We start from the raw sequence: 25,276 nt of genomic DNA on the forward strand, positions 1-25,276 counted from the left end.
GTGAAACCAGCCTAAATCAATCACTGCTTAATCAATCATTGGTGACCCCAGCTGCTCCAGCAACACATGCCAGTCACTCACTGTTGCTTTAAGTCCTGCAGTCACACATAGACACTATATACAACCCTCTGCCTATACTGTACATACACTGCACTAGGCCTATAATGTACATACATAACCCTCTGCCTGTAATGTACATACACAGCACTAGGCCCATAGTCACTTCACGGGAGTCACTTGTAAGTGCTGTTGACATTCACTCACTTCTGCTCCACAGACGCAGAGCCTGACAGGCTTCAGCAGCGGATAGGTGGGCGGTGGTCACATGACTCGGACACGTCATGCAGGTCCTCTAGCCTAAGCCCAGTAGCCCACTAGGATTCAGCACAGCATCTCATCTGTATTCTGTACTGGTTTACTTTTCGGTCCCCACCGGGGCCTTCAGCAGCGGCTCTACGCCTGCCCAGCCCCCAACATGGCTGAGGAGGCGGATGTGGACATTGAGGGGGATGCGGCGGACAGCGGCAGAGGGTGAGGCTCTCCAATCACTGGATATGGGTCTTGTTGTGATGATGCTGGTTGTTGAATAGCTGGCAGCTATTCACCAGGCTTTGCCTTGCAACAAGCCTTGCGTATTAGAAGCTGCATGTATGATTACATTATAAACAGTGTGGGAAGTGCAGTTCCAGCAATACTGTTGGTTAATGAAGTTATCACTCTAAGGACCAATGGGGTGGCTTGAAAGGAGGGGGTGGGGGTCATGGTAAAGAAACTTTAGGTTTGAACTCCATCCCAATCAGTAGCTGATACCCCCTTTTCTCACAAGAAATCTTTACCTTTTCTTCAATAGATCATCATGGCTGATATTGTGATGTCACCCCTCCCACAGTGTGATGTCATGGCCTGACAGTTTGCTGTCTGTGAACCTCATTGCATTATGGCAAATAACAGATTTTTTTTCGTGTGTCCCCTCCCCTCCATGTGGTCAGTCACTGCGGGCAAACATTTCACCAGAAAAGAAACGCAATGCGGGCAAACATTTCACTAGAAAGTAAACGCAATGCGGGCAAACATTTCACCAGGCAGAAGTCTCCGGCCTCTGGCGCGCTGCTCCCAGGACCACCGTCCTCCTGCTCGTCTCCCGCACTGACAGGGCTACGGCAAGATGGCGCCCGAAGCCCTGTACTGGAGACACAAATAGTCTCCAGTACAGGGCTTCGGCAACCATCTTGCCGTAGCCCTGCTCGCCTGCCGGTGTCGGAACAGACACCGGAAGAAGCAGGAGACTGGAGCGGGGCTGCGGGCAATGAACTGGCACGACGTCTATAGACGCCGCTGCCAGTTTATAAGGATAGAGTGGCCAGAGTCCCGAGGCCGGGACGTCCCGCTGCTGAAAGCGGGACGTTTCCCGGGACCTCATGCAGCCTGGGACAGCGGACCCCGAATCCGGGACGCGACCCGAGCAATCCGGGATGTCTGGTCACTCTACTATAAGACTACTTTTTAACCCTTGAAAATCTTCTGAAAAGTCTGGGGTCATCTTATATTAGAATGACCAGATTTTTGTTGGTACAACCTGGGACGAGGGGGGAGGGGCAGAAAAATGGGTGTGGTCATGACATTGTATGGGCGGAGCTAACATGATGTAACAGTGAGGCATAAGAAAGCAGTGTTTGCACCATGATGTTGTCAGATGAGGTTTAGCATCATGGGTGTGCAGAAACTGTGTGATGCTATTTAATAGTATACCGTAACCCCAAAGCAGCAAGCATAGCCAACTATGACCATTAAATAATAAATGCAGCAACAGTTACCCCAGACAGCAGAAAATAAACGCAATGTGGGCAAAATTTCAGCACAAAATAAATGCAATGGGCAACATGTCAGCACAAAATAAACGCATTGTGGGCAACATGTCAGCACAAAATAAACGCACTGCGGGCAAACGTCAGCACAAAATAAACGCACTGTGGGCAACGTCAGTACAAAATAAATGCAATGTGGGCAACATGTCAGTACAAAATAAACGCAATGCGGGCAACATGTCAGCACAAAATAAACGCACTGTGGGCAACGTCAGTACAAAATAAACGCACTGCGGGCAAACATGTCAGCACAAAATAAACGCACTGCGGGCAAACATGTCAGCACAAAATAAACGCACTGCGGGCAAACATGTCAGCACAAAATAAACGCACTGCGGGCAAACATGTCAGCACAAAATAAACGCACTGCGGGCAAACATGTCAGCACAAAATAAACGCACTGCGGGCAAACATGTCAGCACAAAATAAACGCACTGCGGGCAAACATGTCAGCACAAAATAAACGCACTGCGGGCAAACATGTCAGCACAAAATAAACGCACTGCGGGCAAACATGTCAGCACAAAATAAACGCACTGCGGGCAACATGTCAGCACAAAATAAACGCACTGCGGGCAAACATTTCACTCAAAAATAAACGCACTGCGGGCAAACATTTCACCAGAAAATAAACGCACTGCAGGCAAACATTTCCCAGAAAATAAACGCACTGCGGCCAAACATTTCACCAGAAAATAAACGCACTGCGGGCACACATGTCACCAGAAAATAAACGCACTGTGGGCAAACATGTCACCAGAAAATAAACGCACTGTGGGCAAACATGTCACCAGAAAATAAACGCACTGCGGGCAAACATGTCACCAGAAAATAAACGCACTGCGGGCAAATGTCACCAGAAAATAAACGCACTGCGAGCAAACATTTCACCAGAAAATAAACGCACTGCGCGCAAACATGTCACCAGAAAATAAACGCACTGCGCGCAAACATGTCACCAGAAAATAAACGCACTGTGGGAAAACATGTCACCAGAAAATAAACGCACTGTGGGCAAACATGTCACCAGAAAATAAACTCACTGCGGGCAAACATTTCACCAAAAAATAAACGCACTGCGCGCAAACATGTCACCAGAAAATAAACGCACTGTGGGAAAACATGTCACCAGAAAATAAACGCACTGCGAGCAAACATGTCACCAGAAAATAAACGCACTGCGGGCAAACATGTCACCAGAAAATAAACGTACTGCGAGCAAACATGTCACCAGAAAATAAACGCACTGCGGGCAAACATGTCACCAGAAAATAAACGCATTGTGGGCAAACATGTCACCAGAAAATAAACGCACTGCGGGCAAACATGTCACCAGAAAATAAACGCACTGCAGGCAAACATTTCACCAGAAAATAAACGCACTGCGGGCAAACATTTCACCAGAAAATAAACGCACTGCGGGCACACATGTCACCAGAAAATAAATGCACTGCGGGCACACATGTCACCAGAAAATAAACGCACTGCGGGCACACATGTCACCAGAAAATAAACGCACTGCGGGCAAAGTTCACCTGGAAAAAAAGCATTTACTCACCTGGCAGAAGACTCCTCTGGCGCGCATCTCCCCCCTCGGACGATCCTCCTGAAGTATCCCGCACTGACAGGCAGAGCAGGGCTACAGCAAGATGGCGCCCGAAGCCCTGTACTGGAGACACGAATAGTCTCCAGTACAGGGCTTCGGTAGCCATCTTGCCGTAGCCCTGCTCGCCTGCCGGTGTCGGAACACCAGAAGATAGTAAGGAGGCTGGAGTGGGGCTGCGGGCAATGAACTGGCACGGCGTCTATAGACGCCGCTGCCAGTTCATGCAATAAAGTGATCAGAGTCCAGAGGCTGGGACTTCCTGCTGCTAAAAGCGGGACGTTTCCCGGGACCTCATGCTGCCTGGGAGAGCGGAGCCCGAATCCGGGACGCGTCGCGGGCAATCCGGGACGTCTGGTCACTCTACTTATATGCCGGGTGTCATTGATGCCGAGTGATACACCCTATCCTGTTACCGCCTCTCAGATCTCACTGCTGAGGACTGTAGTGAAGCGGCACATCTGAGAGGCAGAGGAGGAGGTAAATAGGATACAAGGGTGGGCCAGACGGGTGAAAGAGGCGTGTTTTATGGGCACAGCGTGATCTATTTTTCCATACCTCTCTGATAAATGTTTATTTGGTGAGCGTTGGGAGAGGGGTAGTCTTATACGGCGAGTATATCCCAAACTCTATATTTTAACTGGAAAAGTTAAAGAGACTCTGTAACAACAAAAACCTCCCCTGGGGGGTACTCACCTCGGGTGGGGGAAGCCTCCGGATCCTAATGAGGCTTCCCACGCCGTCCTCTGTCCCACGGGGGTCTCGCCGCAGCCCTCCGAACAGCCGGCGACTGTGCCGACTGTCAGTTCAATATTTACCTTTGCTGGCTCCAGCGGGGGCGCTGTGGCGACTTTCGGCACGGAAATAGACGGAAATACCCGATCTCCGTCGGGTCCGCTCTACTGCGCAGGCACCGGAAACTTGCGCCTGCGCAGTAGAGCAGACCCGACGGCGATCGGGTATTTCCGCCTACTTCGGCGCCGAGAGGCATCAGAGCGCCTGCGCAGGAGCCAGGAAGGTAAATAATGACGTCACCGCTGCCCGGACTGCACGGAGGGCTACAGCGAGACCCCCGAGGGACGCAGGACGGCGTGGGAAGCCTCATTAGGATCCTGAGGCTTCCCCCACCCGAGGTGAGTACCCCCCAGGGGCCGTTTTGGCGTTACAGTTCCTCTTTAAGGGGTCGTCTTATACGCCCAGTCGTCTTATACGCCAGAATATACGGTGTATATATATATATATAGAGAGAGAGAGAGCAAAACTGGTTGTAGGCTCTACTATTTCGTGCCATCTTTTAATAGGCCACCATTACATGCCCCCATTCTGTGCATTGCATCCCCTCTTCCTTATTCATCTCCCATTTTTTTCATCCCCAGAGTATGTTTCCCTATTTTTTTTAGATGAGACATAAGGACACCTTTTAGACACACACTGCTGGTCATACATACCATGAAGCATTCATCTGTAAACAATGTATTTTCATTATTCAAACCACACTTCATCTGTCCCTCTTTCCTCCCTATTTGTCCCTCTTTCAGGACTTTGTCCCTCTTTCTATCTAAATATATGTATTTCCCTACTGAAAAAAATGTGTTTAATTGCCTTTAAACTTTATTCTCATCTTTTAAATTAATATAGTTCTTATATAAATGTTGATATGAAGGAAAATGCACCAGGATAGAAAGGACCAGTGTGGTTTAAATGATAAAACAACATATTTTTCTTATGAAATCTTTTTGGTATGAGTGACTATGGGTGTGCCAGGGTCGTGATTAGGGGTGTGGCAGGGGCGTGGCTTAATTGTCCATTTTTGTCAACTCAAAAAGTTGGGAGGTATGTACTTATAATGGTGCTGGGCCAGGACCTGGACGGTTACTATATCAGAGTTTACTATAAGAGATTATACTGTATAAGAAATATGCACTGAACACCATCAGTCATTCTTGGATAGATGAAGCAATTTACAGTAATGTGTTTAAAGAGAACCAGAAATGAGATGTATATGGAGGTTGCCATATTTATTTATTTTTAAATAATACCAGTTGCCTGGCTGTCCAGCTGATCCTCTGCCTCTAATACTTTTAGCAATAGACCCTGAACAAGCATGACGATCAGGTGTTTCTGACTGACATCTGACTGATTTAGTCAAGTTTGTTTCAGGTGTTGTGATTCAGACACTACTGCAGACAAAGAGATCAGCAGGACTGCCAGCCACCTGGTTTTGTTTAAAAGCAAATACATATGGCAGCTTCCATATCCTACAGGTTCCCATAATACTATGCCGGTGCAGTTTCCAAAGGTGCCCACTTATGATCCAATCTTTTTTTGTCCAATCTTACCACTTCTATGTAATATGAGGAACGGCCTAAATTATGTATTCAATATATTCACTCAGATTACCCTTCTACTGCACATATTTGGTAAGATTGGACACAAATATTGGATCATTAGTGGCCACCATAAGAGGGCAAATACCCTGCCACTGAGATGTGCCATAAGTGACCACTTATCAGAGCTACTAATAGACTGTTATGGTCTGGGGTTTGCTGGCCAATGGCAGAGCCAGATCATCCGCAAGGCAAACCTAGGCAGCTGCCTAGGGCCTGTAGAGAGTCTAGGGGCCTGGTGGATGCTAACGCCACCAAATCTTACTACAAAAGCCAGGTGACCATCAGCGGTGGGCAAAAACTGCTATCTTGCCAAAGGCTTCATTTCATCTTGATCCTTTTCTGGCCAATGGAGGATGCGGAGTGTATCTGACTGACATGCTATGCATGACTACCAGGCACAGCGTTTCCTCTCTCATGGCCCGCATGATACCAGACTGTATAATGGACAATTACTGGCCTCTGATGCACTCAGCATCACTGATCAGATGCTCTGGTTTTCCTGTTTGAAATTCCTTTCCTTCCAACTATTTGGAAAAAAGGCTCATTTTTTGATACCAAGAAGAAAAAGCAAATGAACATTGGCCTCTAATTGGCCGCCAGTTGTGACTCCCAGCCCTGACAGGAAAATAAAAAGGAAGAAAGCGCTTGCTCTGACTTGAAAACCTGTAGTAAAGAAAAAAAGTACAATTATTAGGCATCTTTCACACCTGACACAATTTCTGTGCAAATTGCGTTTTTTGCGAATTTACATTTGCCGCATATCTAATGCAAGTCAGTGGCATCACATTGGACATGCGTTGTGTGAATTTTCGCATTCCAATTTTCTGTAGAAAAAACTGCCTACATGCTTGCTTCTTCTACACAATGGACATGCACATCGTATATAATTCCAAATGTGAAAATGTAAAAGCGAATTTTAGTTGATAATAAATAAATATATATATATATATATATATATATATATATATATATATATATATATATATAATCATTTACATTAACTTCCTTGGTGTGCATGGGAACATCAGAATGCGAAAATTTGCATAAAACACAGCTTAGGAGTCTTTTAGTTAATCAATTGGCCAAAAAATGATACTGTATAAATAGAGGTGGCCTTGTTATTCACTGGTGTAACAATAGGGGATGCGACCCCCCTCACCTCGGGCTCTCCTCTCAGCGCTCCCCCTCCTGCAATCATTGGTGGTATTCGTGGCAGCAGCGGCGGTGTCGGCAGGATGAATACATTACCTCCTTCTCGCCCGAGCTCTTCCGTTCTCTAAGTGCTTCATTCAACTTCTTGTGTAAACAGGAAGTTGCACTTAAAGAACTAAGAGCTCCGGCGAGAAAGAGGTAATGAGTCATCCTGCCGCCACCACCGCTGCTGCCACAAACACCACCAATGATTGCAGGAGGGGGAGCGCTGAGAGGAGAGCCCGAGGTGAGGGAGGGGGGGAATTTCCCCCCCTCCCCACCGATCTGCCACACTCTCCTCTTATGCTGCGACCCCTGCTGCCCCCCAAAAGTCCCCGAGCGGGCCCTGGGGGGGGGGATAATTTTTTTCCTTTCATGTTGTCACCCTTCATAGGCTAAATTAGGCCTGCAGTGTCCGTGAAGGGTATTGCTGGCAGGAAGCCACTTGTGTGCACTAAAATGCCTCCCTTCAGGATCAGCACAAACGGGATACAGCCCCAGGGGAACACATTTTAGATGGACGGGTCCCTTTCTGTCTGCAGAAATCAATAGCATGGATTGATTTCATCTGGAAAACGTTTCAAATTATGATCGGACAGCCATATTATGGCATCGATCTCTAGCAGATTTAATCATAATGATCGAATCTGCCGGGTAACATTGATAAGTGTATGGGCACCTTATTCCCTGCAGATAACATGAACATCTTTGGCCAAAAGATTGTAAGCCTGCCCACCAACGCCAAGGTAGACTCCTCTCGGACAGGTCCTACACTACACTACGCTACCCTACTCTAATAGATGCTAGTCATCTTTTACCTTGTGTTTTTTTTTTTTTTTTTTTTTTTTTTAGTAAAAAGTATTTGTATATTCTATTCTGGGGCATGATTAGCTGTGTGCCTTTACTGTGTCTCTGTGATGTTCCATTTCTGAAATATCCCCTCTTCCTCTGTGAAGATCAGATTACTAAAGAAAGTGGACTTCACAGAGACAAATGTAAATAGCTAATTATGATTCATAGGAAAATAGCATGTTTACTTTGTTTGATGTCCCATTTCTCAGGAATTCCCACTTCCTCCTGCAGGCTAGCAGAAAATGGGAATATCTGCAGAATGGGACTTCACAGACACTAAACAAAGGTAACCATGCTTAAGATGAGAACATACAAATACTGTTATCTAACACTACATCTCCCAACCTGTATGCCCTACCCTATCACTACAGTCACTGTGAGTCTGTCTAACCATTCATCTCCTAACCAGTATGCCCTACCCTATCACTACAGTCACTGTGAGTCTGTCTAACCCTACATCTCCTAACCTGTATTCCCTACCCTATCACTACAGTCACTGTCAGTCTGTCTAACCTTTCATCTCCTAACCAGTATGCCCTACCCTATCACTACAGTCACTGTGAGTCAGTCTATCCCAACATCTCCCAACCTGTATGCCCTACCCTATCACTACAGTCACTGTGAGTCTGTCTATCCCTTCATCTCCTAACCAGTATGCCCTACCCTATCACTGCAGTCACTGTGAGTCTGTCTATCCCTTCATCTCCTAACCAGTATGCCCTACCCTATCACTACAGTCACTCAGTGAGTGTGTGTCTGTCACTCTACTTCAGTCAGGGTATGTCATTCAGTCGGTGTAAGTCTGTATGCCTGGCTGTGTGAAGGTGGGCAATCATCATTAGACATTTGTAATAATTTAGACATTTGTTTGTATGGACAAATTGATTAAAACAAAATCTATTAAAAATTAGGTCATTCTCACATAATTTTTTTTATCAATATATCAATCAGACATTAGTTAAGAAAGTTATTTCTTTTCCTGATTACCCAGGGGTGCAGGGGTCACCCGCCAGTTTGTGCAGGGTGGTACTCAGATAAAGGATCAATATTAGGGGGATATCGATCGTTTATCTGATCTCCAAAAATATCTAATAGTGTATGCCCAGCTTCATTGTGAACCCTGATTTGTCATTTGGTCAGCCTGTCAGTACAAACCTAATACACATTATTTATAAAAACAAACAAAAGAATGTTCAGGGTCAGGGAGAGAAGAGGAAATTTTTTTTTTGCATTTTTGTTTACTTTTTTTTTTGGGGGGGGGGGCTACAACAACAAAAAAGTAAAAATAAAGAAGAAGGTTATTGCCCTAAGGCCCCGTTCACAGTGGTCAGTTGCGTTGCAGAATAATTGCTAAATAATTCTGCATGTCAGCTCACTGCCCGTACAATTCTATGGGGCTGTTCACAGTACTGCGTTGTAACAGATCACTTTATTCCAACTCTATGCATGCAAGCTTTGTATTAAAGTCTATGGCCAGTCTCCATTGCAGCTCACAGTAATCATAACACATTACAACACATGCATTATGCAACTGACCACTGTGAACCTAGCCTGAGTGAAGGATAATACTCACCTAGCATGTTTATTAGATACTCACCTAGTTTTTGTTTTTTTTAGATACTTACCCATACTATTTTATAGATACTCACCTAGCTTTGTTTTTTTTAGATACTTACCCAGACTGTTTTATAGATACTCACCTAGCTTTGTTTTTTTTAGATACTTACCCAGACTGTTTTATAGATACTCACCTAGCTTTGTTTTTTTTAGATACTTACCCAGACTGTTTTATAGATACTCACCTAGTTTTGGTTTTTTAGATACTTACCCAGACTGTTTTATAGATACTTACCTAGCTTTGTTTTTTTTTGTAGATACTTACCCAGACTGTTTTATAGATACTTACCTAGCTTTGATTTTTTTGTAGATACTTACCCAGACTGTTTTATAGATACTCACCTAGTTTTTTTTTTTTTTTTTTTTTAGATACTTACCCAGAATGTTTTATAGATACTCACCTAGTTTTTTTTTTTTTTTAGATACTTACCCAGACTATTTTGTAGATACTTACCTAGCTTTGATTTTTTGTAGATACTTACCCAGACTGTTTTGTAGATACTCACCTAGTTTTTTTTTTTTTTTTTTTAGATACTTACCCAGAATGTTTTATAGATACTCACCTAGTTTTGGTTTTTTAGATACTTACCCAGACTGTTTTATAGATACTCACCTAGTTTTGTTTTTTTAGATACTTACCCAGACTGTTTTATAGATACTTACCTAGCTTTGTTTTTTTGTAGATACTTACCCAGACTGTTTTATAGATACTTACCTAGCTTTGTTTTTTTTGTAGATACTTACCCAGACTGTTTTATAGATACTCACCTAGTTTTTTTTTTTTTTTTTTTTTTTTTTTTTTAGATACTTACCCAGACTGTTTTGTAGATACTTACCTAGCTTTGATTTTTTGTAGATACTTACCCAGACTGTTTTATAGATACTCACCTAGTTTTTTTTTTTTTTTTTTAGATACTTACCCAGACTGTTTTATAGATACTCACCTAGTTTTTTTTTTTTTTTTAGATACTTACCCAGAATGTTTTATAGATACTCACCTAGTTTTGGTTTTTTAGATACTTACCCAGACTGTTTTATAGATACTCACCTAGTTTTGGTTTTTTAGATACTTACCCAGACTGTTTTATAGATACTCACCTAGTTTTTTTTTTTTTTTTTTTTAGATACTTACCCAGACTGTTTTATAGATACTCACCTAGTTTTTTGTTTTTTTTTTAGATACTTACCCAGACTGTTTTATAGATACTCACCTAGTTTTTTTTGTTTTTTTTAGATACTTACCCAGACTGTTTTGTAGATACTCACCTAGCTTTGATTTTTGTAGATACTTACCCAGACTGTTTTATAGATACTCACCTAGTTTTTTTTTTTTTTTAGATACTTACCCAGACTGTTTTATAGATACTTACCTAGCTTTGATTTTTTGTAGATACTTACCCAGACTGTTTTATAGATACTCACCTAGCTTTGTATTTAGATACTTTCCTAGCCTGTTTATTAGGCTGCTTGTAGAGGGGTGTTTAAGCTGAGCTGGATGTTTCAGCGTGGAGACAGAGGCGATTAGGATGTTGGAGTGGAGCGGATAGATGTTTGCAGCATGGAACAGAAGGTATGGCTTGGGTCGGGTGGACAATCCTTCTTACATGTAAATCATCACTAACCCAGGATGATGCCATTATAAACTATTTTCATTTATACATTTGATGGTATAGAAAAAAAATTGAACCCCCCCCAAGAAAAAAATTAGGGCATTAGCAAATGAATTCCACCTGCCGGTTAGTTATTAAGCGGCTAGTTCATTAATAAGCGGCTAGTGGCTTTCATTTGCTAGCATGGCATCTCATTCCTGAGTTAGTAAAGATTAACATGTTAGAATAGTCAGCTACTACTTACGTAACCGGTGACTGTATCATTGCAGAGATGCTAGTGTTGCAGGTGATGGGAGGCAAGCAATGCAATGGAGAATCCACTCTAGCTTCAGGGCTTCCATTTAAAAGGTTTCACTGAAGGTTGTCCTGCTGGTTTGTAATCCTTGGGAAATTCAGTTATCTTCCTGTTGGTGAAGCACTGCAGCAGATGCGGTCTCATAAGTTGCTTGTTGTACACACACTCCGGGTTCCCATCTGCTGCCAGCAGCTCGTAGGCATTTGCAATGCAATGGATGACGCAGTCTTTGTTGGTGCTTGATTGTTGGTCCACCGCTAGATACTCCATGTTTTTTGTTGGGTCCTTCATGTAGTTTTTGTAGCTGTCTTTTATCTGCCTGATGGCCATACTTCCAAAGGCCATGGCCTTGTAGCTGTCTGCAACCACCACCTTTGTACCTTCACATGCGGTGACAAATCCATGCTGATGTTGGCAATCCACGTGGAACTGAACAGTGGGCACTGTTCTGGGTCTGACCGGAAAGCACACTGCTCTGATGCAAGGAAGACCAGTCGCATCCTGGAACTGTTGTCTCAAGAGTTTCACAGCTGCCTCTAACACTGCGCAGCGGAGCATCCCAGTGCCTTGGAGATGCATCTTGTCCTCCATGGTCAGCCGCAGGTCTGGCAGCCAGGGCTTTGGACCCCTCCGTCTTCTTTTCTTCGCCCTCTGCTTCCCTGTTGCGGCCTGGCTGCTGACAGCCGGCCCTCCTCTGCTCCTCTTCTTCCCCCTCCTCCTCGATGATCCCTGCCCATGGCTTGGGCCTGGTCCAGTCATCATGATGTCCTATTCAGTCCTCTTGTCAGGTTTTTCTTCTTCCAAAAGCCTTTTTTTTCTTCTAAAATATAAATTCAGCTGGAGACTCGCAAACTGCTGCAGTTTCCAATGGCATTTAACTGACTAATGACTTCCAACTGCCATCTCCGGCAGTTGAGCTCATGCCATCTCCAGCAGTTGAGCTCATGCCAGTGGTCTCATGCAGGCATTTTTTGAATCCTGGTCAGTTGGGAGCCATGAGGATGATCTCATGCAGGCATTTTTTTTTTTTAAGCCTAGTCAGTTGGGAGATGGCTCATATGTCCAAATACTACTAATTCCTTACGTTTCCTCTACTGTTTACAAATTATGAACATCTTTTTATCCAATTTTGTTAATAACTATATTATAATTTTGGCTATAATTGTAATTAATGTATATTGGAAAACATTAGCTGTTATCTTGATTTATGGCAGGTGCACACTTAGCAGAAATGCTAGCGGTGCGGAAAATGCTGTGTTTTGCTGCTAATGGAAGTCTATGGGCAGCAGGAAAAACGCATATAAAAAAACGCATTTGCATTTTCTAACGCCTTTTAAAAAAATGCATGTTTTGTTGCATAATATTAAAAAACGCATCAAAAATGCACATAATGAAAGTCAATGAAAACACAATGGTATGCATTAATCATGCGTTTTTATATGCGTTTTTTGTTATTGTTTTGTGATGTATTTCCGCTTCCTGTTGTCTTCCTAGTTATTTGCTTAAAACGCAATTGGAAAAAGCATGAAAAATGCATACAAAACGCATATGTGTTTTGTATATGCAAAACGCAAACGCATCGAAACGCACGCAAAACGCTTGAAAAACACATCTGCGTTAAAAAAAAAACGCTAACTCAAACGCACCAAAAATGCAGTAAAAACTCAGCAAAAACGCACACAAAAACCCCCCGAATGTGATATAAAACGCGACCTTTCATGTTATGTTATCTGTGCATCCAGCCTATATCAGTTTTCAGTAGAGTAGCAATAGAGGATGCAGAGATTGTGACCATACCGGGCCTCAGTATTAGCTCTCTATTGGTCCTGTGCTGGTAATATTCTCTTCTATAGATGCTTCAAATAGTAGTAATTAATTAATTAGTAGATGCTTTCATTAAAGTGGACCTGAACTCAGAATTCCTCTCTGCTCTAAAAGATACACAATAGCATAATAACCTTTAACCTTCCTGGCGGTAACCCCGAACGTAGTTCGGGGTAAGCCGCGCAGGAGGTTTTCTCCGGCCCTGCTCGGCCGATTTTCTTAATTTTTTTTTTTTTTTGCTGGATGCAGCTAGCACTTTGCTAGCTGCGCCAGCACACTGATCGCCGCCGCCCCGCGCTCAGACCCTGTGCCGCAGCCCCCCCCCCCCCCGACCCGTGCGCTGCCTGGCCAATCAGTGCCAGGCAGCGCCGAGGGGTGGATTGGGACTCCCAATGACGTCACGACGTCGGTGACATCATCCCGCCATGGCGACGGGGAAGCCCTCCAGGAAATCCCGTTCTTTGAACGGGATTTCCTGATCGAAGCGGGCGGGGGGATGCCGCTGAGCAGCGGCTATCATGTAGCGAGCCCTGGGCTCGCTACATGATTTAAAAAAAAAAAACTGCCGCGCTGCCTCCTGGCGGAATTTTTCATACCGCCAGGAGGGTTAAACAAAAACATTTCTTTGTTACAGCTGATACAAATCTTAAAATAAATCAGCACAGTTTCTACTTCCTGATTCATGGAAGCAGACATATTGTTTACAGCCTGTACTTTCAAATGGGCTTATCTGCTTGCTCTATAGGGCATGCTCTATAGGCAGTAGCAGTGTTAGGAAGACTTGCCTAAGGTCTCCTACTGAATAGGTGCTGGCTTACTGAACAGACAGACAGAGCTGAGATTTGAACTATGGTCTCCTGTGTCAGAGGCAGAGCCCTTAACAATTACACCATGCAGCCACTGCTTACAGATATGTAAGATATGTAGCCAGACATGGCCTTCTCTTTTGTGTTCAACAGTTGTCCAAAGAGAACCCCAGATAGCCAGGTAGATTCATCTCTCTCTCTCTTCCTAACACTGCTACTGCCTATAGAGCATGCCCTAGTGGCTGCAGCTCTGGTGCTTTGAGTCCGCCAGGAGAAAAGTGTGATATAAATGTTATTTGTCTTGTCTACTTTTTCTCTTGTATTGAGCATAAATGGTAATTTTTAGGCCAGCTTCAATTGGTACAGTGGTTAGGGTGCATGCCCACCACACAGTGAGACCCAGGTTCAAATCTCAGCCAATGTGAGTTGGCTTTTATGCTGCAAATCCTTAAAGGGAACCTAAACGGAGAAGGATATGGATTTTTCCTTTTTAAAATAATACCAGTTGCCTGAATCGCCTGCTGATCCTGTGTCTCTAATACTTTTAGCCACAGCCCCTGAACAAGCATGCAGATCAGGTGCTCTGACTGAAGTCAGACTGAATTGGCTGCATACTTGTTTCAGGGTGTGATTCAGCCACTATTGCAGTCACAAAGATCAGCTGGACTGCCAGGCAACTGGTATTGTTTACAGGAAACATCCATATCACTCTGTTAAGGTTCCCTTTAAGCAACCTGTTTCTATTGCATTGAGCATAAATGGTAAATTTTAGGACAGCTTCACTTACTACTGTAGTGGTACAGTGGTTAGGGTGACTTGCCCACCACACAATGAGATCTGGGTTCGATTCCCAGCCATGGTATGATGTATACTGTTTATTAAAATAGTATAATTCCCTGGCAGAAGAGACCCTCCTCCCTCCGGTAGGAGGGAGGAGGGAATGGGTAGAAGGGAGGAGGGAGGTGGGAGGAGACCCACAAGAGGCTAATTAAAATCTCCCTAGCAGAGTGTGTAGCAGCTGTCCCATAACTAATTAGTGTAGGCAGACAACTGAGTCAAATGATATAAGGACCTTGCTTGGAGGAGGGAGGGTGGGTGGGCTTACAGCCGTGAGACCAGTGTGTTTGGCAATAATATGTCTGCTGACAGTGATATGGAGGGTCAAAGTTTTGCTCAATAGAGCATTATGGGGGCGAATCAAACTTCCGCAAAAGTTCGCCTGATGCAGGCGAAGGGAGGGTGGGTGGGCTTACAGCCGTGAGACCAGTGTGTTTGGCAATAATATGTCTGCTGACAGTGATATGGAGGGTCAAAGTTTTGCTCAATAGAGCATTATGGGGGCGAATCAAACTTCCGCAAAAGTTCGCCTGATGCAGGCGAACGCGAACCCCCAAAGTTCGCCTGGAACCGTTCGCAGGCGAGCCATTCGCGACATCTCTAGTTATAAACCATGATAAAATCCCTGACTGAGCATTCAGTCTGGCTTTGCTATAATGACTCAGCTATGATTCCTGAGCAGAGCCAGCAGGGGGCAGACTTGGGCTTGAAAAGACACCAGAGAACACAGACTGAGCTATAAATATTCCTGAGCAAAGCCAGACTGAATGCTCAGTCGGGGATTTTATCAGGGTTGATAAGAAGCAAGCTGTGCAGTGCAGAATGAAACAGAAAGCAGGGTAGGTGTTTTCTCTGTTTCCGCTGATATATTTGGTAAAATACATGAGGGTGCTTTCTCTCTGGTTCTCTTTAAAGAGACTCCGTAACAAAAATTGCATCCTGTTTTTTATCATCCTACAAGTTCCAAAAGCTATTCTAATGTATTCTGGCTTACTGCAGCAGGTTCTACTATCACCATCTCTGTAATAAATCAACTTATCTCTCTCTTGTCAGACTTGTCAGCCTGTGTCTGGAAGGCTGCCAAGTTCTTCAGTGTTGTGGTTCTGTGATGCATCTCCCCCCTCCAGGACCCTCTCTGCACACTGCCTGTGTATTATTTAGATTAGGGCAGCTTCTCTCTTATCTTTTACAAGCTGCTGGATAAATCCTCCTCTGAGCTGGCTGGGCTTTCACATACTGAGGAATTACATACAGGCAGAGCTGTCTGCACTCTGCAGGAAGAAACAGCACTTCAGTGGAAGATAGCTGCAGGGGGAAAGAAACACACAAATGATCTCTTGAGATTCAAAAGGAAGGGTGTATACAGCCTGCTTGTGTATGAATGTATTTTCTATGTGTGGACATACTGTACATCAACCTACTTCCTGTTTTGGTGGCCATTTTGTTTGTTTATAAACAAGCTTTTTAAAACTGTTTTTAACCACTTTTAATGCGCCGAGGAGCGGCGAAATTGTGACAGAGGGTAATAGGAGATCTCCCCTAACGCACTGGTATGTTTACTTTTGTGCGATTTTAACAATACAGATTCTCTTTAACAATGAGTAAACACTAAATAATCCATAAATGAATATTGTAAACCATAAGCAATTTTATTCATTATTTTTACTACAGTTCCTCTTTAAAAGTGGCTATGTTACCCCACACCATAGAAAGTAAAGACATTGGAAGGCCTTCTTTCTAGTAGCTGTGTGTTTGTTTTATTTTTGTACGTATATTAGACTGACAGCTCTTGATAATCAATGCTGTGGGTTCACATTTAATGTGTTTGTACTTTGAAAGAAATAAAAGGTTGCGGTGTGCAGTTTTTTTTTTTTTATGTACCTGTTGCTTGTAGTTTAAATTATAACCTCCTGTTGCTGCAGATGTGTGCATTCTTATATAATACATGCATGGTAGAACATGCATAATACAGAAATGAGTACATATTGAGGTGTCACTGTGTGAGTTGGCACACAGTTCTGTGATATAGGGGTTGATTCATCTACACTAAAGTGCTCACATAGCGTGAGATGAATTGAGCGCTACGCATAATGCTTTCATTGTAGCATGTGCTGTTAAGATATGCTCGCTCGTGATAGTTCAATACCACGACCGCAATACTTGAGTAGTGTGCCGGCTACTATGTTAATTGACGTAGTAGCAGCCACGTTAGTCAAGTATCGTTGTCGCAGTACTACAGTATAGCAAGTATTCCACACGTACTTTAACAGTGCACGCTACCCTGAAAGCACTGCACATAGGCAAACACAGGGGGGATTACAGCTGCCCAGAATCCCCCCTCAGACCAGGACCTGTGCAGTGTCTGGGGACAGGCACAAGCTGAGATACCAGAATATCTGCAGGCACCCTGCAAATTATAGCACTGCCCCCTGTCTTTCCCTGCTACAGTAGACTTTGGATGGAGCAGCAGCGTCTGTACAGAACATGGAGCAGCTCTGGGAAACTTAACAGAGTCAGGTATGCGCACAGCTCTGTGCCCTGCTGTGTGAATGCTTCACTATCCTCTTCATTAGCAATGTCGGCTGTCCTCATTATTATCTGTATCCAAACTACTCCTGATCGATCCCATTGTCGATGAGGAGCTGATCGGACATTTAGGAAATAATCGTCAGATCCTACCATATTATTATACTGTATTGTGCAGGGCTGAGGGAGTCCTTTCAGGAATCCCCCCCACTTGACAATCCTTGGTTTGCCCCTGCTGCATGTAGCGTGCACACACTCAATATACCTCGTGCTATGTGAGCGTGTTAATGTTAATGAATCAATGCCATATTGCTGCATGTGATATTATGAATTACCATATTTATATAGCGCTGACATCTTCTGCAGCGCTGTACAAAGTATATTGTCTTTGCCACTGTCCCTCAGAGGGGCTCACAATTAGTCATTTGTGCATTGTAGCCTAGGGACAATTTTTATGGGGAAGCCAAGTAACTTATCTGTATGTTTTTGGGGTGTGGGAGGAAACAGGAGTGCAAGGGGGAAACCCACGCAGACACAGGGAGAACATACAAACTGTGCAGATAGTGCCCTGGCTGGGATTGGAGCCGGGGACCCAGCGCTGTAAGGTGAGAATGCTATCCACTGCGCCCCCCTCGCTGACCAGTAATTTGTAATAAAAGCCCTACTTAGTGCGAGCTATCAAACAATCTAATCTTCACTTATCTCTATAAAAAAAGATTAATGTATTTATTCTGTTTATAGGACCTATGAAGACCTGAGTGCTGGTTTTATTCCAGATCACTATCTGGATTCCATGTGGAAGAGTGCCGATGCCCTGACTGTGAGTCGTTTCTTAGCAGATTATTATTTCCTTTCATTTTGATTTCCACATGTATACTTTTATTTGTGTATTGGTTCAACTTTTTACCCGGTACTGAAAAGATTTAAAGTGGACCTGTAGTCAGGATGAAAAAGTAAGATACTTAACTCAGTAAGGGCTCGTTCACACCTAGGGCGTTTTGCATTTTTTTTAAGCGCCGGCGATTTTCAAAATTGCCCTAAAAGCGCTTGTGCAATGATTCCCTATGAGAGAGTTCACATCTGAGCGGTTTGTTTCTGATCCGCTCAGCAAAGTGCTGCCTATACCATTTTTATTTTTTGTTTTGTTACAGTGGAAGGTAACGTATAGGAAAAACGCAAAACGCTCAGAAAATCGTTTTGTGCGGTCGATTGCCTTCTCGCTTTTATGAATTGTATTTATTGATTTCCGGGTGAAAGAGTTCACTTCCTGAAATCGCTCTGCAAAAGTGCAAAAACTTTTCACTCTGAAAAAGGAACAATGCACCCCAAATAGTATTGGGTAAAAGTGGGTAAACAACTGGTGAGAGCATCTCCAGATTGGTCAGTCCAGTAGGGTGTTCCTGGTATGCAGTGGTTTGTGCCTTCCGCTAGTGGCCCAAGGAAGGACAGCTGGTGAACCAGTGGCAGGGTGATGGGCACCCAAAGCTCATTAAGATCAGCAAAGCTGAATACTTACCACCCAACATAGGAAGATGGATCCAGCGACGTCTCCCTGAAGACGAGCGCTCCCCGATCCATCTTCCTGCCGGCGGGTATGCGGACGTCTTGTGACAGCACATGACAGGCACGAACAAGACTTCAATCAATCGCGGTACTTTGCGTGGGAGTCGACCGGGATCTTAAACATCTAATTCATAGTGATGGTTGTTAACGCCACGCGACACTAAACGATGTTCGCGTGATCATGCACCTGTACCCTTGTCTCAAGATTGCGGAAACAACCGCTTGATGCTCAAAGGATCGCCAGTCGTTGGGAAACTCATTGCAAAAATTGGGAGGTGGGTACAGGCCTTTACACAGATCGATGACCCTGTGTCATAGTGTGCTTTATACTGATTTTATGGATTGAATTTGATGCCACAGATTGCTTTGTGAAATAAAGTAAAAGTCTAAAGCCCAATCTACACAATGCGATTCTTTGTGCGATTCGATTACGATTCTATTTACGATCCGATTAAATCCGGCATGTCCGATTTGGAATCGATTCAATTCGATTTGACATTGCAAAACAATGGCGAATTGAATCAAATTGAATCCCAATCGGACATGTCGGATTTAATAGAATCGTAAATAGAATCGTAATCGAATCGCACAAAGTATCGTATCGTGTAGATTGGGCTTTAACCACCTTAGCGGTATGGACGAGGTCAGCTCGTCCATTACCACCAGAGGGTGCCGCTCAGGCCCTGCTGGGCCGATTTGGATGAAATAAAAAGCAGCACACGCAGCCGGCACTTTGCCAGCCGCGTGTGCTGCCTGATCGCCGCCGCTCTGCGGCGATCCACCGCGAGCAGCGGCGAAAGAGGGTCCCCCCAGCCACCTGAGCCCTGCGCAGCCGGAACAAATAGTTCCGGCCAGCGCTAAGGGCTGGATCGGAGGCGGCAGACGTCATTGCAGCCTTCCTTGTTACTTATGCTTGCCGGAGGCGATCGGAAGAACGCCTCCGGAGCGGCCTCTAGTGGCCTTTCATGCAGCCAACTGTCAGTTGGCTGCATGAAATAGTTTTATTTTAATTTTAAAAAAAACCCTCCCGCAGCCGCCCTGGCGATCTCAATAGAACGCCAGGGTGGTTAAAGAAAATGTTAAGTGGCTCCGCGCTGAGCATGTGCGAGTGTGCAAAACACACAAGAAGCAAATGCTCACTCCAAGCCAGCAATTTGCCATTTTATATGGCCCACAAACAGCCCGTCAGCCAATCAAGTGCAATAATATACACCGTGTCTGCAGTACAAAATCTAGCATTAATTGCATAAGTTCAGCAACATTCAGGTGAGAGGGTTTGGGTCGGACATAATCACAGATTATGTCACCAGGAGGGGGCACCACGTGCAGGTATACCTCTCACTTTGCCCCCCTCCCTAACTAACCACTTATCTGCATGCTGAAAGCTGCACAAAATACATTTTAAAACACAAACACTGGTGCGCATGACAGATGGGGGCCCCGAGCTCTGCCACCGCCCGGGACTCCCCGGTCCCTATGCAACACCAAGAGGGAGAGTGCAGGTCAGCCCCGGTGCTCTCACCACCAGGGGATTCACCCACCCTGCCTCTATATAAATGCAATACACACGAGATGCAAATCGTTACTTCCAGTCAGCAATCTGGCAGGGTGGGTTAATCCCCTGGCGGTGGGAGAACCAGGCCTCAACTGCACTCTCCCTCTTGGTGTTGCATGGGGACTTTGGGGGTCCTGGGCGGTGGTAGAACTCGGGGGCCTCCATCTGCCATGTGCACCAGTGTTTGTACAGTGTTTGGCCCCCGCTCACGCATGCACAATTTGGAACGGTCCGTCTTTGGGAGCACTCGGGAATTCAAGTGAGTGATGTTCCATCAACCTCTCTCTTGCTGTATATTCAATAAAAATTTGGTTGTTTGAGCAGCAATTTGTTACGTAAATCGATTTTCTCCCATAGGACCCAAAGGGCATAAGCTTGTCTCAAATCAGTACATAGTGATGTGTACAGGGAAAAAGTTATGTGATCATAAATGCCAAACTTAACAGGTGGCTTTTCAGTTTTGATTTAAACGTGTCCAAGGTTGGAGCTGATGCAGGACTTTCCTTACCTACAGGCTTGTGGGGTGTGCAATACTGACCACATCTTGTTAATTGAAGTCTTTCTTCCTTTCCTCCTAGCCATGGACCTTGGACAGTACCATCAGCGATGAAAACCGGGCTGTTATTGAGAAAATGCTGCTGGAAGAGGAGTATCCTTCTAGTTAATATACATTTACAGTATGTGAAAGGGGGTATTTGAGTCAGAGAGCCATTATTAAATAATTACATCTTCAGCATCCAAATATATGGGCGCTTTCACAGGAAAGTCCACAAGAAATTACTCTGCAGTTTTGTGTCAGCTTTCCTCTGCAATTCACTTTCTCCACATTCCCAGCTGTTTCCTCCGCTCCTCCAGGTTCAGTGATGTAGGTTAGTGTTATGGTAACTAGGACAACACCTATTGACCCCAGCACCAGTGGCTGGCTCAGGTAGAATCTAAGTGACTACAGAGTGCCCTGCAGGGGATGATGTCTGAATTACCCCACCATAGACGAAGAGAGCAAGCTAGCCTACAACTGGGATACTTGATGGAAGAGTCTTTAAACAAGCCAAGATCGGGATAGGCAGCAATCGGAACACAGTCGGAAAACAAGCCAAGACCAGGGTAGGTGGCAGACCGGGGAGAGTTGGTAAAAGTCAGGAAATAGTTGGTAACGGAATCAGGAGTGCAGAAAAAGTCAGTGCTAAGCCTCTTGCAAACTACGTGCGATTGCAATTTTTTTTTTTATATCTGATCCGATTTTTGATTCCAATTAAACGTACTGCATGCTGCTACGTTTTTTTTAATCGGAATAAAAAATCGGACTTATAAAAAAATCAGAATCACATGTTGTGTGCAAGAGGCCCTAGCCAGATCGTAACATTAAATCAAACAGAATAGCAATAATGCAGAGCATCAAGGACTACCAGAGCTGGTCAGAAGCATCAGCACTGGTAGTAAGGCAGAAAGGGTTAAAATGTTATTCAAGTAAAGAAATATGCTATTTAAGGAAGCACTCTGGGTTAATTTGCGCCATGCGTTGGGCCTGTGTGAGCGTTTATGCAAGTTTAGGTAACAGGTGTCGCTGCCGCATTGCACAAAACCACAAACATATGATCCTGCAGCAGAGTGCGCCGACTGGGTCATATGCATAGTGCCGCCCCTTGCCCAGTGATGTACTTCCTGCCGGACAGGACGTACATTACTGGGATTCCAGTCACATTCCCATCGTTCTGCGCATGCGCACTGCAACGCCGCCACCAACCTTTTTAAAAGGTATGTGTCACCCATTGACTTACACTACTTCCACCGCCGCAAAAGTCCGACAGTAACGCGCTGTTGCCCCTGCAGTGGCTCGGCAGCGGATCGGGTACTTCCGGTGCGATGCGCTAAGTGTGCTAGGCCCCATTGCCTTTCATTGTCGTTACGTTACCCATCCGTAAAACAGGGTAACGCAACGCAGGTTTTAATGCAAGTGTAAAAGGGGCCTTAAAGAGACTCTGAAGCGAGTCTAAATTCTCTTTTTTAACTTGTATTCATTTTAAGCTCCATAGGTCCTGCTAAACTGCCGCTTTCCCGTGACAAAACGAGGAGTTTATACCCCCCAAATCCCCTCTGCAAAATCCACAACTTTCTTGGTTGTGGATTTTGCTGCTCATGGAGGCAGAGCTTTGAGCTGCAGCTTTTCCTCCATGTGTGTCAATCTGCCTGTGGATCTGCTCCTCTCCCCGCCTCTCTCAGTGAAGGAAGAGTGGGAGAGGCGGGGATTGACGCGTGAAGAGGCAGAGCTACAGCCCTAAGCTCTGCCTGAAGCAGGAAGCGCTCCCCGGACAGGAGAGAGGATTTGGGGGTATAAACCCCTCGTTTTGCCGCGGGATTGTGGCGGTTTAGCAGGGCTTATGGTGCTTAAAATGAATACAAGTTAAAAAAAGAGAATTTAGACTCGCTTCAGAGTCTCTTTAATGCTCTGGCGTCCACCAAAAGCTATCCTTAGCACTTCTTAAGATATTATTTATCTAACAAGCCGCTTCCAGCAAAGTTTTGGTCGGACTCAACAAATGCAGAAAAAAGCCCTATAAAGAGGTCAGTATCCCTGTATGTGTAATATACATGCATGTAAACCTGGGGCAGGTTTCCTGATAGAACAACATCAGTTGTCATAGGGCCTAACTATAAAAAAGGCCAAGAGGTTGTCTATTTTTGTTTCTTTATTTAGTTGCTCAGGCCTCCCTCATTCTTCCTGGCAGCTTGTCCTAGCCCCCCCCCCTTTTTCTACTCGCCCCCCATGTTCACACATGCATAATTATATCATTGTATGCAGCAGTTAAGGACCTGACTGAGATCCAGTTTAGTGACAATTATCATGTTTATAAAATGGTGATCCACCCACTTTGTAGATCTTTGAGTTCACCATTTTGCTTAAAAAAGAGAGTCTGAAGCGAGAATAAATCTCGCTTCAGACCTCATAGTTAGCAGGGGCATGTGTGCCCCTGCTAAAACGCCGCTATCCCGCGGCTTAACGGGGGTCCCTGACCCCCCAAATCCCCTCGGTGCAGCGGGGGAGCGCTTCCTGGTTGGGGTCTGTCAGACGTGTATCTCCGCCTCTCCCCCGCCCCTCTGTCTTCCTTCACTGAGAGGGGCGGGGGAGAGGCGGCGATGCACGTCTGATAGACGCAACTGGAGGCAGGGGTGCAGCCGTTAGCCCTGCCTCCAGGAAGAAGATAATTTACGACCAACTTGCGACCAAGACTTGCGCGGGGGGGGGGGGGAGAGCTAGTCTACTTTAGGGGACCCACCGCAAATCCCCATAGACACTTTCAGCTGGGCTGCAGGAACGGAACAAATGTCCGCTTTCACCTTGTCTAAACCCCCACAAGCCTTATACCCATGGATAGGTAAGCATATCCTCTAACGAATTGTGAGGTTTTCGGTCAAAAAAAAGAGTTGAAATGGGCTGTGTAGGAGCCGCCGAACGGCCTTCATCTCGGTTCCGTCGGCCATCTTCGTTCTGCTGTGCAGGTCCTTTCTTCCTCCTCATTGGAGGGTTTGTTAGCTGCTGACAGAAGCTGGCACGCCCCCACCCAACAATCCCTCCAATGAGGAGGAAGAAACGACCTGCAGAGCAGAACCAAGATGGCTGACGGACCCGAAATTTCGGCCGTTCGGCGGCTCCTGTACAGTCAGTTACAACTTTTTTTTGACCGAAACCCGCAAAATTCGTTAGAGGGCATGCTTAGCTACCAGAGGATATAAGGCTTGTGGAGGTTTAAACAAGCAAACAGAAGACATTTGTTCCGTTTTGCAGCCCAGCTGAAACTGTCTATGGGAATTTGCGGTGGGCCCTCTAAAGTAGACTAGCTCCGGGGGGGGGGGGGGTGGAGGGACCCCCGTTTAGCCGCGGGATAGTGGCATTTTAGCAGGGGCACACATGCCCCTGCTAACTATGAGCTCTGAAGCGAGATTTATTCTCGCTTCAGAGTCTCTTTAAAATCCCCTGTTTGCCGTAGATCGCCAGTTTAATTAAAAAGTAACAGACTATAGCAGCAATGCCTGTCAGTGGGCTACATGCTGCGTCATTTCCTGACCAGACGGAACTCCCACAGCTAGCAATCCATTTCTGCTTTCAAGTGTTTTGAGCTGTCAATCACTAATGTTTTATTCTTTGGCCACCTCTAGAAATTTTTCAGCAGAAATACAAGTAAAGAGAGAAATTTCTGCAGCAAACCTGAATCGAAATTAAACTTATGAGATAATGAAGTGTATGTGTAGTACAGCTAAGAGAGAGAACATAATAATAGTAGCAAAGAAAAAAAAAGTCTCATATTATTTTCCAGTACAGGAAGATTTTAAAAAAAAAAAACTTCAGTTATCTATGCAAAAGAGCTTCTCTGAGCTCTTTGACCCACTGGGTGCTGTTTTCTGTTGCACTTAAACAACAAAGAAGCAGAGACCGCTTGAGATAAGGTTTTACTTCAGGAAAGTTCAAAGGTCATTTCTGCTTTGTTTTATAGTTTAAAAGACAGCGTGCTTTTTAAAACTGCAACATAATGATACAGGGTTGTTTAAAAAGGTTATATAACTGAAAACGATTTATATCATACGTTTTTTTTTTCGCTTCAGGTTTGCTTTAAGACTGGATCAGTTTAACTGAGCTCCGTGATGGGCAGCCATCTATTAGAAGCCTGTGTTCATTTTCGGTAATCAGGTGCCCACATGGTCATTTGGGCACCCAATGCGACTAATAGCCGACATTAGAAGAGCAT

At 44.8% G+C, this 25,276-nt stretch overlaps 2 protein-coding genes across 3 annotated transcripts; one reads left to right on the plus strand and one right to left on the minus strand.

Annotated features, from left to right (window-relative positions):
- Window positions 1-330: 330 nt before the first annotated feature.
- Window positions 331-25,164, plus strand: LOC137522061 (histone H2A deubiquitinase MYSM1-like). The gene is made up of 5 exons (XM_068242084.1): window positions 331-531; window positions 18,158-18,236; window positions 21,113-21,183; window positions 23,019-23,096; window positions 25,134-25,164. The coding sequence occupies exons 1-5, from the start codon at window positions 476-478 to the stop codon at window positions 25,162-25,164; spliced, it is 315 nt and encodes a 104-aa protein (XP_068098185.1). The 5' UTR covers window positions 331-475.
- On the minus strand, window positions 7,821-12,289 carry LOC137521028 (uncharacterized). Of its 2 annotated transcripts, none has more exons than XM_068239750.1 (2): window positions 10,407-12,289; window positions 7,821-9,498 (listed from the first exon to the last, which is right to left on the minus strand). In XM_068239750.1, the coding sequence occupies exon 1, from the start codon at window positions 12,183-12,185 to the stop codon at window positions 11,457-11,459; it is 729 nt and encodes a 242-aa protein (XP_068095851.1). In that variant the 5' UTR covers window positions 12,186-12,289; the 3' UTR covers window positions 7,821-9,498; window positions 10,407-11,456. The 2 variants fall into 2 exon arrangements, with proteins under 2 accessions (XP_068095851.1, XP_068095850.1); XM_068239749.1 differs by lacking the exon at window positions 7,821-9,498 and adding an exon at window positions 9,658-10,181 and having other exon boundaries at window positions 10,234-12,289.
- Window positions 25,165-25,276: the final 112 nt, after the last annotated feature.

The sequence above is a fragment of the Hyperolius riggenbachi genome, chromosome 6 (genome assembly GCF_040937935.1).
Source record: "Hyperolius riggenbachi isolate aHypRig1 chromosome 6, aHypRig1.pri, whole genome shotgun sequence".
In the NCBI taxonomy this organism is placed as follows: Eukaryota; Metazoa; Chordata; class Amphibia; order Anura; family Hyperoliidae; genus Hyperolius; species Hyperolius riggenbachi.